This window comes from Podarcis gaigeae (genome assembly GCF_964106915.1).
Source record: "Podarcis gaigeae genome assembly, chromosome: 4".
Lineage (NCBI taxonomy): Eukaryota > Metazoa > Chordata > Lepidosauria > Squamata > Lacertidae > Podarcis > Podarcis gaigeae.
Window position 1 is genome coordinate 95,531,542 of NC_139677.1, and position 14,370 is coordinate 95,545,911.

Below are 14,370 nucleotides of genomic sequence, written 5' to 3' on the forward strand. Positions count from 1 at the left end.
AAGGCTAATATTTATTGCATGCATTTGTCAGGTTTTTGCGGTAGACTGCTGCCCTCTGATGGCCACAGGCATAAATTATGACCTTGATCCTCTTTTAAAGCCAACCAAGTTTGTGGACTTTGTGGGAGCAAATTCCAGTTTAGCCATTTGTTTCTATTTGTCTGTCCTGAGTCTTCCAACATTCTGCTTTGCTAGATATCCCTGAGTCCTAGTGTTAGAGAATAGGGAGAAAAACCTTTTCTCTTTCCATGTTCTCCTTGCCAATGCATAACTCCTGTTACGGCACCTCTTACTTCCCTTTTCTAAACAAATGCAGCAACCTTTCCTCCTAAGTGAGTCGCTCTATCTAACTGCACTGGGAAACGAAGGAGGAGTTTGAAAAGGACGTGCTGAAAAGGTTTTCAGCAAATCCAAGAACACTTCTTTTAGTTTAGATTTTTTTAAAAAAAGATGGGAAAAAACGTGTTCTTTGTCATTTTGCAAAATATACTTGCTATATACTTGCACACCCTGATCTTGATTTTTAAAATTTAACTTGCTAGTTTCCAAAGGACTGAAGATTTTCTGAGCACTTAGGGTCAAAAGAAAGTAATTTGAAAGTTGAGACATCCCGAATTTGCTTGACAGAGCCAGGCAGGGGATGATGACAGGTTGTCCTGCCCCCAGCCCAACATAAATCCTGGCTACACCCATGTATAGCTATGGGCGTAGCCAAGGTGGGGGGGGCAGAGGAGGCGGCTGCCCCCCTAAATCAGTAAAAATCAATACAAATTTGGGGTTCTGCCCCCTCTAACAAAAACCCTGGCTATGCCCATGTCCCCAAATGTGACCTTGTTGTTCTACTTTGCTTATTTGTTATGATTCTACGATTGACGGGCACTGCAATAGAAAGTCTGCGGTAAGAAAGAAAGAAAGAAAGAAAGAAAGAAAGAAAGAAAGAAAGAAAGAAAGACAGTGCCCTCGTTCATTGGTTCATTCACTCTGCTCTGCAAGCGGCTTTCCACGCCCCTGGTTTAACCGCGCTGCATACATTTCCCAGAAAACTTTGAGGCAGCAGCAGGAGGAGTTCCCATGTGCCCAGAAAAAACTACATTTCCCAGCAACCCGTTGGGCTCCAGGCCGGAAGTGGGAATCCCCAGTGCGGCTTCTCTTTCCAAGAGTCGTGCGCGGAGACGCTAGGAAGATGCTGGGCTTTAGAGGGCGAGGTGCGAGGCTCCTGGTCCGGTGGAGCAATGGATCCTCGGCACCGCAGAGAGGTATTTGGGAGTAAGACCCAGGGGATCCAGTCGGGCTTGTTTCTGAGTGTTGCCCTGCGTCCTGTTCCCACGATCCGTTTTTCAACAGCGCACCCTCAAGGCGTTGTGTTTTTGAAGTGCTGTCCTAAAAAATAAAAAGGAAAAGAGGCGATAGGAGCACAGGGAGCCGCCTTGCACAGAGTCAGGCCATGTAGTTCAGTGTTGCCTACACTGGCTGGCAGCTGCTCCCCAGGATCTCAGAAAGGGGTCTTCTTCATGCAAAGCAAATGAGCTATGACCCTTCCCCCGAAATACTTTGATTTGGAAACGTGTGTGCCTTGCACATTTGCTTTTATCGTGTTTTAGATGTGGTTTTGTCTTGTATTTTTATGCTGTGAACCACCCCTGAGATCTGCGGTTGAAGGGCGGTTTACTAATTTTTTAAAAAAATAATACTAACTACCCCACCGCTGTTTCCTTCTCCATTTTGCTGTGCTGTGTCTAATATTATATTGTAAGCTGCTTGGGGCAGGGGCTTGGCTGAAGCGCTATGCAGCTGCAGGTCAGCTGACGCCGACCCAGGACTCCCCACATCACTACCATCTTGCTCAGTATTTATCCAGAGGCCGCTACCTCTGGCCCTGACCCCATGAGCCATGACTGCATAGACCAGAGGTCGGCAAACTTTTTCAGCAGGGGGCCGGTCCACTGTCCCTCAGACCTTGTGGGGGGCCGGACTATATTTGGGGGGGAGGGAATGAACAAATTCCTATGCCCCACAAATAACCCAGAGGTGCATTTTAAATAAAAGCACACATGGTACTCATGTAAAAACACCAGGCAGGCCCCACAAATGTCCCAGAGATGCATTTTTTTTAAAAAGGACACATCTACTCATGTAAAAACACGCTGATTCCCAAACCGTCTGCAGGTCGGATTTAGAAGGTGATTGGGCCGGATCTGGCCCCCGGGCCTTAGTTTGCCTATCCGTGGCATAGACCATACTATGCGAGGTGGGCAAATAATCTCCAGTACAAAGCATACTGTAGGGAAGGAGACATAGGCACACCAGTAGAGCAACATCGTTTTATTGCAGAAGGTTCAGTCCCTGGCATCTGCAACTAAGTGTGGCAAAGACACCCGTCTGAAGCCCTACTAGTCAGTGTAGGCAATAGCTGACATCCCTCTTTCTGGAGAGGCACACCTTTGTAGAATTACAGTGACTGCTGTGGCTGTAGGGACCGATATGGAGGAGAGGCAATAGTGTGGTACAGAAGTAAAACTGCTAGCACATTTGCAAAGCTAAGCAGGGTCCAGTATGGTTTCAAATTGGATGGGGAAATGCATGTTAAGATTCCTGCATTGCAGGGGTTGGACTAGAGGACATTGGGGTTCCTTTCCAATTCTGATTCTAGGAATACTGAGCTAAATGGGCCAGTGGCCTGATGTTGCATAAGGCAGGTTCCTGTGTTGCTGCCTCACCCGCTAATTAACTGCTGGAAAATTGTACTACTTCCTGCCCTTAAAAGTTCGGCTGTTTTGAATGCTGAAAGCAAGGTGGCCTCCAATTTGTAGGCAGCTCTCAGAAATTTGGGGAAGTTTGGGTTAAAGTATACTTACTTTTTTTTTTAAGGATGTTGGAATTGATGCTTTGGTGCGTGTGCTTGGAAAATTCCTGGGGCTGAAAAGATTTAAGCTGTCATCTTACAGATGCTGTTTGGGAAGTACCGTATTTTTTGCTCTATAAGACTCACTTTTTCCCTCCTAAAAAGTAAGGGGAAATGTGTGTGCGTCTTATGGAGCGAATGCAGGCTGCGCAGCTATCCCAGAAGCCAGAACAGCAAGAGGGATTGCTGCTTTCACTGCGTAGCGATCCCTCTTGCTGTTCTAGCTTCTGAGATTCAGAATATTTTTTCTTCATCTTTTCCTCCTCCAAAAACTAGGTGTGTCTTGTGGTCTGGTGCGTCTTATAGAGCGAAAAATACGGTAAGTCCTACCGAACACAGTAGGACTTGCTTTCAAGGCAATGCATGTAAGATTGCACCACTGGGGTTTTTTAACGCTCTTAAAGTGTTTGGAAATATAAGCAGAGGTTTAAAACTCCTTGTTCTATTCAGGTTTTGCTGCCACTGCTGCAGTGAAGTCATACGACATGAGAAGAGTCGAAATAACACCACTGGAGCAAAGAAAACTCACTTTTGACACCCATAATCTAGTGCGTGATCTAGAGGCACACGGTGAGCAAAGGGCGTGATCGAACAACAGTGCAAATTGAACAATGCTGCTTGAACCTACAAGGATTACTCAAATCAGTTACCCTGAATGTCTAGCTTTCTGTGTGCAGGGATCTTTTGTGCATGAAGCAGCAATTGGTTTCACCAGCTGCTCCTTTTCTGCAGCCTGAATTGGTACAAACTCCTCAGTAGAAACTGAGCCAAAGGCTCCAGCATGGAAGTCAGGTTTTGCCTCTACCCCAGGTTTATCTGAAGGCAGGAATATTTGATCTAGAGCTGAGATGGGGGAGCCTTTTGCGGCCTGGGGGGACACATTTTCTTCTGGGAAGCCTTCAAGCCAACATGGCCCATGAGAGATGTAGTACATTGCCTAGAGGACCACTGATTCCCCAACATTTCCTTTAGGTAAAGTTCCCCTTTTACATGTTGTGCTTTTATCTACCCTTGCAGGGTTTGGGAAAGAGCAGGCCGAAACCATTGTGGCGACATTAACATCTTTGTCCACTCTCAGCTTGGATACAGTCTACAAAGATATGGTGACCCAGGCTCAGCAGGTGAGAAGAGGTCTTTGCCCCATTCCCTGCCCTGGCACTGAGAAGATGCCAGGGAAGGCTCTGCAGGCAGACCTTGCTAGGGAAAAGGCGTTCTGCAAACAGGGAGCTGCAACAGAGAAGTCCCTCTTCCTTGTCATCATCACTCTCCAAGCCACTTGCAATATATATAGGGACCCCTGACCATTAGGTCCAGTTGTGGCTGACTCTGGGGTTGCGGCGCTCATCTCGCTTTACTAGCCGAGGGAGCCGACGTACAGTTTCCCGGTCATGTGGCCAGCATGACTAAGCCGCTTCTGGCAAACCAGAGCAGTGCACGGAAACACCGTTTACCTTCCCGCCAGAGCGCTACCTATTTATCTACTTGCACTTTGACGTACTTTCAAACTGCTAGGTTGGCAGGAGCAGGGAGCGAGCAACGGGAGCTCACCCTGTCACGGGGATTCGAACCACAGACCTTCTGATCGGCAAGTCCTAGGCTCTGTGGTTTAACCCACAGTGCCACCCACGTCCTTGGATATAGATATAGATATGAATAAAATATAATTTCTGGAAATCTTGCCTTCTTCCCAGTATAATAATAGGGGTTATAAAAGAAACAGGTCAGCATTGTCCCTTTTCCCCCCAGCTTTCGCTGATACATTGGGCACACTTAAAGAAAAGCTTCCTATGATGGTAGAAGGATCTGGAAGTTTCATTTCTGTTTGCAAACGCTTTTCTGTTTGTTTGCAAACTACTCCTAAGTGAACATGCCTTCCTGGGTTCTGACACAGAGCAACAGTTGTGGAGGAAACTTCGCAAGAGCCCCGAGCCAGGAGTGAATTCTAAAATGTTGTTGTTCCACAAGCATGAATTTATTTCTCAACCCAAACTAGGAAGCTCTGTGGCCTGCAAGGTTGCAGTTCCAACAGTTCCGAAGCTTTTACCGGAATTTTTAAAATTTCATGACAGAGAAAGGAATGCTGTGCTCATTTTGGAATTGTTGTCATTTGAGAAGCAAAGGCCCAAAACCAACAGTGAGACCTCTCTGTGCTTTTCCTTTGGGAGGAAAATGGAATATTTGCTAGAATTGAGAAGGCTACATTCACACTATAAAGCTAAAGCGGTCATAGCATTTAAGCTGTCATGGCTTCCTCGAAATAATTATGGGAGCTGTAGTTTGCAAGGATGCTGAGAGTTTTTAGGAGACACCCTGTTCCCTCTCAGAGCTACACTTCCCAGAGCTCCCTGTGAAAAGGAATAGATTGTTAAACTGCTTTGGGAACTGTAGCTCTGAGAGGAATAAGGGTCTGAGGAGAATTTGAGCAGCGAAGGTGGAAAGCTGACAGTGAGGCCTTGCTGTGCTTTTTCTTTTTTATATATAAAACAAAGAAAGTAAGAATACTTGCTTGAATTGACCAGGCTACATTCAAACTCTACATTAAAGCCGTCATGGCGTCCCCAAAATAATTCTGGGAGTTGTAGTTTGCAAGGATACTGAGGGTTGTTAGGAGACACCCTGTTCCCCCTCACAGAGCTACAGTTCCCAGAGCTCCCTGTGAAGAGGGATTGATTGTTAAACCACTCTGGGAATCGTAGATCTGAGAGGAATAGGGGTCTGCTAGCAACTCTCAGCACCCTTAACAAACTACAGCTCCCAGAATTCTCTGGGGGAGGCCATGACTGTTCAAAGTAGTATCATGGTGCTTTACATGTGTGGCGTGACTGACCTAGACTTTCCTTCTCCCTTCAAGTGGAGTGGTGCTGTGTATCATTCTGCGACCTGCCTTTTGACACCCAGTAGTCTAGGCCTGAGGGACGTGGGCGCTGTGGGTTAAACCACAGCGCCTAGGACTTGCCGATCAGAAGGTCGGCAGTTCAAATCCCCGCGACAGGGTGAGCTCCTGTTGCTCGGTCCCTGCTCCTGCCAACCTAGCAGTTCGAAAGCACGTCAAAAGTGCAAGTAGATAAATAGGTACCACTCCGGCGGGAAGGTAAGTGGTGTTTCCATGCACTGCTCTGGTTTGCCAGAAGCGGCTTTGTCATGCTGGCCACTGTATGCTGGATCCCTCAGCAAATAAAGCAAGATGAGTGCCACAACAACACGTCGGCCACGACTGGACCTAATGGTCAGGAGTCCCTTTAACCTTTTAGTCTAGGCCTGAGATTTAAAGTCCTGCTTTTAGTGCATATTTTCAGCGCATAGCTTCCAAACGTCTCCTTGGCAACAACTTTTGAAGGGTTTCCCAGTTTCCGGGGTAATTTCATAGGAATGTGGGAAGCCGCCATGTCCTCAAGTCAGACCAGTGGTCCCTCAAGCTCCATATTGTCTTACAGCAGGGGTAGCCAATGGGATGCCTTCCAGAGGTTGCTGGACTACAACTCACATCATGCTTTTAATGCTCACGGAGGGTGATGGGAGTTGTAGCACAACAAAGCCCTGGCCTCAAACGGAAATGCAGGCTGCCCACCCCCAAAGTTATAAACCGAGTTAATGGGTGATCTTTGCCAAGGAAACTCTGGGCAAAAGATCCCTACTCCTGAATTAAAATTTAATTTTCTACGAAAAGATTTGGAAATGTTTCAAAAAGCCGTGGGGCATCTGTGTGGGTCTCTTTTTTCTATTTAGGAAATAACTCTGCAGCAGTTAATGGCTCATCTCGACTCCATCCGAAAAGACATGGTCATTCTTGAGAAGAGTGAGTTTGCCAACTTGAGAGCAGAGAATGAGGTAATTTCCTCCAATAAACCAATTCACTCTGTCACCCTTCCTTTCTCTTCATTTACTTAAGGCTGCTCATCTGCAAAGAAAATGCAGCAATTGGCCTTGTTATGTATTAGTATTATCATTTGGTTCTTCTGAAGAAATGACAAATAATACGGGAAGCCCACAACTTATATTCTGGGGATCGCGCCTAAAGCCAAAATTGAGTATAGTCAAAACCCAGAGAGTTTCAACCTTTCTGAGTCCATGGCTCCCTTGACCAACTACATTCTCTTTTTTCCCCCCTCTTTTTAAAATAATTTTTTATTGGTTTTTCACCATTTTATATATTTTAACTTTAACCATTTCAAAATTAAAATAAAAGGTTCTTTTGAACCTTCGGTCCTCCTTCCCTCCCTCCATGGGTTCTATATTTAAGATTAAATTTTCTGCATCTTTTACCATTATCCATCTGTAGTATATCCATAGGTTACCATCATGAATACCACGTTACAACTGTCATTACATCCCTGCCCATGATTTTAACTGTTTACAGTGGACTTTTAAATAAAATTAACCCAGTCTTTTAAAAATACTTGATCTTCCTGGTTTCGGATCTTCCCCGTCAGTTTCACCATCTCTGCATACTCCATCAGTTTTGTCTGCCATTCTTCTTTTGTTGCTGCTGCTCCTTTCGTCCATCTCTGGGCCAACTACATTCTTTTTTTGGCGCCCCCTGTGGGGCTCAGGAGCCCAGTAACGTCACCCCTTGCCTGCAGAGCTGGCAGCCTCTCACCCTTTTTCGAACATGCTCCCTTGTGGAGTGTTCCCTCAGCCTCCTCTCCTCTCCCCTCTCCCCTGGGAGTCCTCTGGGCAGCTGCTGCCGCCACCCTGGTCACTGAGCTGCCCTCCCCACTCCAATAATAATAATAATAATAATAATTATTATTATTATTATTATTTATACCCCACCCATCTGGCTGAGTTTCCCTAGCCACTTTGGGCGGCTCCCAATCGAGTGTTAAAAACAATACAGCATTAAATATGAAAAACTTCCCTAAACAGGGCTGCCTTCAGATATCTTTTAAAGATAAGATAGCAGCTTATTTGCTTCACATCACAGGGTGGGCGCCACTACCGAGAAGGCCCTCTGTCTGGTTCCCTGTAACCTCACTTCTCGCAATGAGGGAACCGCCAGAAGGCCCTCGGCGCTGGATCTCAGTGTCCGGGCTGAACGATAGGGGGTGGAGACGCTCCTTCAGGTATACAGGACCGAGGCCTCTTCACCAAAGAGAGGTGCCTTTTCACACTGCCCCACAGGGGCCTGCTGTTGTCCATTCCCAACAGCAAGGGCTGGCAAACGGGCAACCAGCACCCCCTGGCCAGCCCCAGAGGCACCATTCGCATGGACAGCTTGTAGCCAGGGCTGGTGCAACAAACAGCCATGCAGGCCTTTGGGAGGCAGAGACGTGAGAGGGCATCAGAGGAGGGAGGGAGGGAAGGAAAGAGGGACAGAGGCCAGTGTTGCCCGCGGCACCCTAGAGTGCCACGGCACACTGGTTGAAATCCACTGGTCGAAACCCATTAGGTTCAATGGCGGGTGGGATTGCCAAAGTCATTTTTCCAGGAACTCCACCTACTTTCCAACTCTTTTAAATTGCAGTTACAGATAGGTAGCCGTGTGTATGCCACATTGTGTATGCCATCAAATGCCAACAGTGTCCTTCAGCTCTCTATATTGGACAAACAGGCCAGACCTTACTCCAAAGAATAAACGGACATAAATCGGACATCAGGAATCACAAGACAGAGAAACCAGTAGGAGAACACTTCAATCTCCCAGGACATTCTATACAAGATCTCAAAGTAGCTGTTTTACTACAAAGGAATTTCAGAAATAGACTGGAAAGAGAAGCTGCTGAATTGCAACTTATCACCAAACTTAAAACCATGGAGACACCTGGTCTGAACAAAGACCTTGGATTCTTATCTCATTATACATGACAAAGCCATTTTTCACCTTCTCACCCCTTGCTTTTTCCTGTAAGACCTATTGCAGTCGTTAAGAGTTGTCAACAGGCTCATCACAGCTATCTGCCAATCACCCATTCCCACCACCCTTCTGAGTAATACCCCTCCCCACCTTCTCACTATATAGAAGGGTCTGGAAACTTCTATTTCAGTGTATCTGGAGAAGTGTGCATGCACACGAAAGCTCATACCAAGAACTAACTTAGTTGGTCTTTAAGGTGCTACTGGAAGGAAAAAAATTTTCTTTTAAATTGGTTAAGGTTTTGGGGTTTTTTGCCATACACATAAAGCTGAAGGTGCACAAGTTCAATTGGGGATTCCTGTATAGCAAAAGAGGTGGTATAAAATGCAAGCTCTCCTTTTGCAGTGACAATTTCACAGATCCTCTTCTTGGTGAAGGGACTCGTCTTATGCTTTTATGGTGTTCCGGGTTATACCACAGAGCCTAGGGCTTGCCGATCAGAAGGTCAGCGGTTCGAATCCCCACGACGGGGTGAGCTCCCGTTGCTCAGTCCCTGCTCCTGCCAACCTAGCAGTTCGAAAGCACGTCAAAGTGCAAGTAGATAAATAGGTACCGCTTCGGCGGGAAGGTAAACGGTGTTTCCGTGCGCTGCTCTGGTTTGCCAGAGGCGGCTCAGTCATGCTGGCCACATGACCCGGAAGCTGTACACCGGCTCCCTCGGTCAATAAAGCGAGATGAGCACCACAACCCCAGAGTCAGTCACGACTGGACCTAATGGTCAGGGGTCCCTTTACCTTTAATAAGATGCATGGTTCGTCGTTTTCTGGTGTTTTAATCACACCAGTCCATAACAAACGGGGCCCTTTTCTTAATAGATTATCAATTTTGTCTCCCTTCTCTAAATCAGTTTTATCCTTTGGATGCTACCCCATATTCTTACGGTCACAAGAAGCCAGCCATCCTATATATACACTGTCATGGGAGTTAATTCCAATGAATTGGTTATGAGTTTTGCCTTTATGCTTTCATAATTTGATGTCTTCCAGGCAACATGGAAAGTTGTTGCCAAATCTTCACACACACACACACACACACACACACACCATTGCTATAAGCATTTTACTTTTCATTTTTCTTAATTAAGCATCTCCTGACCTGGGTTGTTTTCCTCTCCCTCCCCCCACCCCAATCTTTCTTGATACCCAGAAAATGAAGATTGAATTGGATCAAGTTAAACAGCAGCTAATGGTAAGTGGGCAAGCTTGTGGAGTGGGAGGGAGGATAATATGCAATTTCTGAGACATTCTGGTCCCACGATCGCTCAGGACTTCTTCTTTTTAAGGGTACTTTTTGGTGTCTTTCCTTTTAAGAATGAAACCAGTCATATCCGAGCTGAAAACAAGCTGGACATAAACTTGGAAAGAAGCAGAGTGACCAACATGGTGGGCAATTATTTTCATTATTGCACCCCTTCCTCCTTTCTTGGCTCCAGCTTTTTTGAGAATTGACAATTTCATATATTGTTCCTCTTTTTCTTTTTAAAATGTTCCAGTTCACAGATCAGGAGAAAAAGCTCATGGAAGCCACAACAGAGTTTCATAAAAAGGCAAGTCTTTGAGGTCTTTCTCTCTCTCTCTCTCTCTCTCTCTCTCTCTCTCTCTGTGTGTGTGTGTGTGTGTGTGTGTGTGTATACACACTTAAATTGTGCCTTCCATTGAAAGCTCTCAGGTTTCCAGAGGTCTCCCATCCAGACATTGATCTGAGCCACCTCAGCATAATTCCAGCATCAAAAGCTTGCAGACCATTCGCTGAGCCCTCTAAAAACCAGCCTGTATGTTACCTTGGAGCCAGTGAAGGCTGGACCATTAGGACAAAGAAACCACTACCCCACCCATCTCAGTGTACCCACACCCAGGACCCACTTTCCTGCTTTCTTACTCACATCCAGCCCAGAGGGTGGTCCTCACTGTCAGCTTCCTCCGCCTTAAGTCTCAGTGTTGCCTTTGAAGAACTCAGCAGGGAGGAGGATGTGGGGGGAGACAGAAGTTGCGTACCACCTACTTCCGACCCGACCTCCCTGCCTTACACCAATAATAATAATAATAATAATTTTTATTTATAACCTGCCCTTCCCAGTTCAAAAACCGGGCTCAGGGTGGCTAACAACAAATTTAAAACACTTAATTATAAAAGCAGCATAAAATACAGTATAAAAACATGAATAACAATAAAAATCAAAAATCAAGCATTAGATAATCCCCAGGGCTAGCTGGCTGAATTGGTCCTAACTTAGGCCAGCGAGGAGGCCTGGGGAGAATTAGCTGTGGGGGTCTCAGAGTGGGTGATCTTCATAAAAGGGGAGGGGAAGGGGAATAAAAGATCAGGCTGAATTCAAATTAAAGGCCAGGCGGAATAGCTCTGTCTTACAGGCCCGACGGAAGGAGGTTAAATCCTGAAGGGCCCTAGTCTCATGGGACAGAGCATTCCACCAGGTCGGAGCCATCACTGAAAAGGCCCTGGCCCTGTTGTGGTTACATTTTTGGAGCTCCTGAGAAAACTTTTTATTTTCTGAAAGCAGTTGCAGGGGGGCAGTTTGCACCAGGGCGAGCACAGCCCAAAAGGGAAAAGGCCTGCCATGTTTTGTTTTGTTTTGTTTTGTTTTAATATATTTAAAAGACAGATATGATAAAAGTGGTTTTTTTGCTTGGCCCGAAAAGGATAACAAATGTTGGCACCAGGCGGGTTTCGCAGGGGAAGGAATTGTACAAATGTGGCCAACACTGAAAAGGCTCTGTCTCTCTCTTTCTTTGGCCTTATTTCCAATGAAAAGCATCGCTTGCCTTGTTCCCTTTTAGGATTCGAGCACCAACAGCTCTGTTACGGAAGTCAGCAATAAAATCGATGCCGAGATTGCAGCCCTGAAAACACTCATGGAATCGAACAAGCTAGAAACGATACGTTATTTGGCAGGTATGTGGCTGGGCTGTTGAAAAATCATGTTCCAAAAGAGTAAAAGGTATAAAGCCAGGATGCCTAAAAGCCTTGTCCCACCCTTATGCACCCAGCCCAACACAGTTATTTTCTCAGGAGGCCTATCTTGCATGATGTAGGAAGCGGGCCTTTCTTGTGGTGGCCCCTGCCATTACACCTCAGACAGGCACCTTCTCTGCTGCCTTTTTGGCACCCACTGAAGATCTTTTAGGTGGAGATCTTCATCCCGGTCTCTATTGGGTTTGAAATTGCTTTTAACATACAAAATGTTCTTTTAATTGTTTTTTGTAAATGGAGTTGCTTTTCTTGTTGGTGTTTTTGCAGTGAAAGCACTTAGCTGTGATTCCTGCATTGCAGGGGGTTGGACTAAATGGCCCTTGGGTGTCCCCTCCAGCTCTGCAGTTCCATGATTCTATTATTTTGCTTTCTGGGAAGCCAGCCAGCTACCTGTAGCCACTTGGAGCCTCTGCTTAAATCACTATGGAGGTTTCGAGATTCCTTTTTAAAGTTTTAAGCGGTGTTTACATTCAGTTAATCAATTAATTAATAGGAGATGTTGCGAGGAGTCGGAATATGAACCGTTTACAGTTGAACCTCGGTTTTCAAACGTCTCAGAAGTTTAATGTTTCGGCTTTCTAACGCCGAAAACCCGGAAGTAACTGCTTCGGGTTTTGAACGCTTTTTGGAAGCCGAATGTGCCACACGGCTTCCGTATTGAGCAAATGTTTCCGTATTAAGCAAATGCTTCTGGAAATGCCTGCTTCAATTTTCAAATGTTTTGGAAGTCGAACGGTCTTCCAGAATGGATTACAGTGGTACCTCGGGTTACAAACACTTCTGGTTACAGACTCCACTAACCTGGAAGTAGTACCTCAGGTTAAGAACTTTACCTCAGGATGAGAACAGAAATCACGCAGTGGTGGCAGCAGTGGCAAGCCCCATTAGCTAAAGTGGTACTTCAGGTTAAGAACAGTTTCAGGTTAAGAATGGACCTCTGGAACGAATTAAGTTCTTAACCTGAGGTACCACTGTATGTCAAAAACGGAGGCTCCACTGTAATATTTTGGTGAGTAGCAAAAAACAGCAACTTGTGCGTAGCTTAAAACCCTTTCGAGATGCTTGGCACAAACTTACTCTTTTCTTTTTCTCTGTGTGTGGCTTTTTGTATTTATTTACAGCCTCTGTATTCACTTGTCTTGCCATCGCCCTGGGATTCTACCGATTCTGGAAATGAAAAAGCCAGCCTCCGGGAACAAGGGACAGAACAAGCGCTTTTCTGATTTGAATCGACACCATGCTTGGCTGACACATCTCTGGCAGACTCTTTCAAAGCCTTTTGTGTTGGGTATTGGTTTTTAAACACATAACCAGGGTGGGGGGGAGTGTTTTCTACAGGCACAGCAGTCTGAGCAAAACCTGACCTAGTTTGCATCTCTCAGGGCTGGTTTGGTGCTCCCACATACTCAAAGCCAAAAGATATATGGGTGGGACATTTTTTAAAAAAAAGAAAACCAAAAAAGAAGACGTTTATTCGATGGAGAGATTGCTATGCCCATTGTCATCATTATGTATGTTTTTCTGACACCCTCCCAGGTGGAAGGACTATAGCTCAGCGGTAGAGATTCCGCCTTGCATGCAGAAGATTCCAAGTTCAATCCTTGACAGTTAGGGCTAGAAAAAGCTCCCCTGCCTGTAACTTTGAACAGCCACTGCCGGTCAGTGCGGACAGTATTGGGCTATGGGGCCCAAACAGTCTGACTCAGTAGGTATAGCTTTCTGTGTTTCTATGAGGTGGATCCCGCTAGTTCCTCTTACCCTGAGCAGTAGAGAAATAATCTTACAACCCAATATGATGGGGAACCTACTGTCAGGGGCAGGTCAGCAAAAATATTGGTGTGGTGTGAAGTTAACTCTTCATTCAAAGAAACCAAAACAGCACAGGCCTAGTAATGCTAGCAACTCTTCCCAATAGCAACTCAATGAGGCAGTTCTGAGGACTAAAGGTCCCCACAGCTGCCTATGTCCTCTTCGCTCCTGGGTTTTTCCCCCAAGCAACTGGAAATGGCGTCTGCACACAACAAATCTCCTCTTTTCATTTCTCTGTGTGTTCTGGAGACCAGGGGAGAGGGAATCTGGTCATAGAAGGGGAAAACCCCCTGGATTCTTCAGCAGCCTGCCTCATCTCTGCCTCCTGGCCCCGGTCCTCTCCAACCTCTGCTTCGGCCTCTGAGCCCGGACTGCTCTCTGCCACAGCCTCTTCCTGCTCACTAAAGCCTGTCCCCCTTCAGCTTCCAACATTTGACACTCCCTCCAGGCCTTGCACTGCCTTCCCAAAGCCAAGTAAGCGAGGCGCTGGGCCAGGGGTCGGCAACCTAAGGTCCATGGGCCACAAGCAGCCCATGGGGGTCGTTTAACCGGCCCATGGATCCCTGCCGCCCTCTCGGTCGGCTCCCGTGCACCGCGCTGAACCAGTGCGAAGCAGAGCAGGGACTGCCTTCCATGCCACTGGCTGGCTTCCCATTGGCTCAAGGGCTCTGACAGGCAGCTAGAATCTTCCCACCTCCTTCGCAAAGCCTAGCTTTCAGTTTCTCCTTTTGGATGTCGGAGGAGCGGGCCTGTATAGAGCTTTACTTTTTCTTCTAAATAACGGAAAAATTAAATGCATACTCAACCGCAAGGCATT

The 14,370-nt window shown here is 46.3% G+C and overlaps 1 protein-coding gene across 1 annotated transcript; it reads left to right on the plus strand.

Moving 5' to 3' along the window:
- Positions 1 to 1,120: 1,120 nt before the first annotated feature.
- On the plus strand, positions 1,121 to 14,364 carry CCDC90B (coiled-coil domain containing 90B). The gene is made up of 9 exons (XM_083737408.1): positions 1,121 to 1,256; positions 3,353 to 3,472; positions 3,920 to 4,023; positions 6,629 to 6,730; positions 9,903 to 9,944; positions 10,067 to 10,138; positions 10,249 to 10,302; positions 11,552 to 11,666; positions 12,866 to 14,364. The coding sequence occupies exons 1-9, from the start codon at positions 1,184 to 1,186 to the stop codon at positions 12,919 to 12,921; spliced, it is 738 nt and encodes a 245-aa protein (XP_083593534.1). The 5' UTR covers positions 1,121 to 1,183; the 3' UTR covers positions 12,922 to 14,364.
- Positions 14,365 to 14,370: the final 6 nt, after the last annotated feature.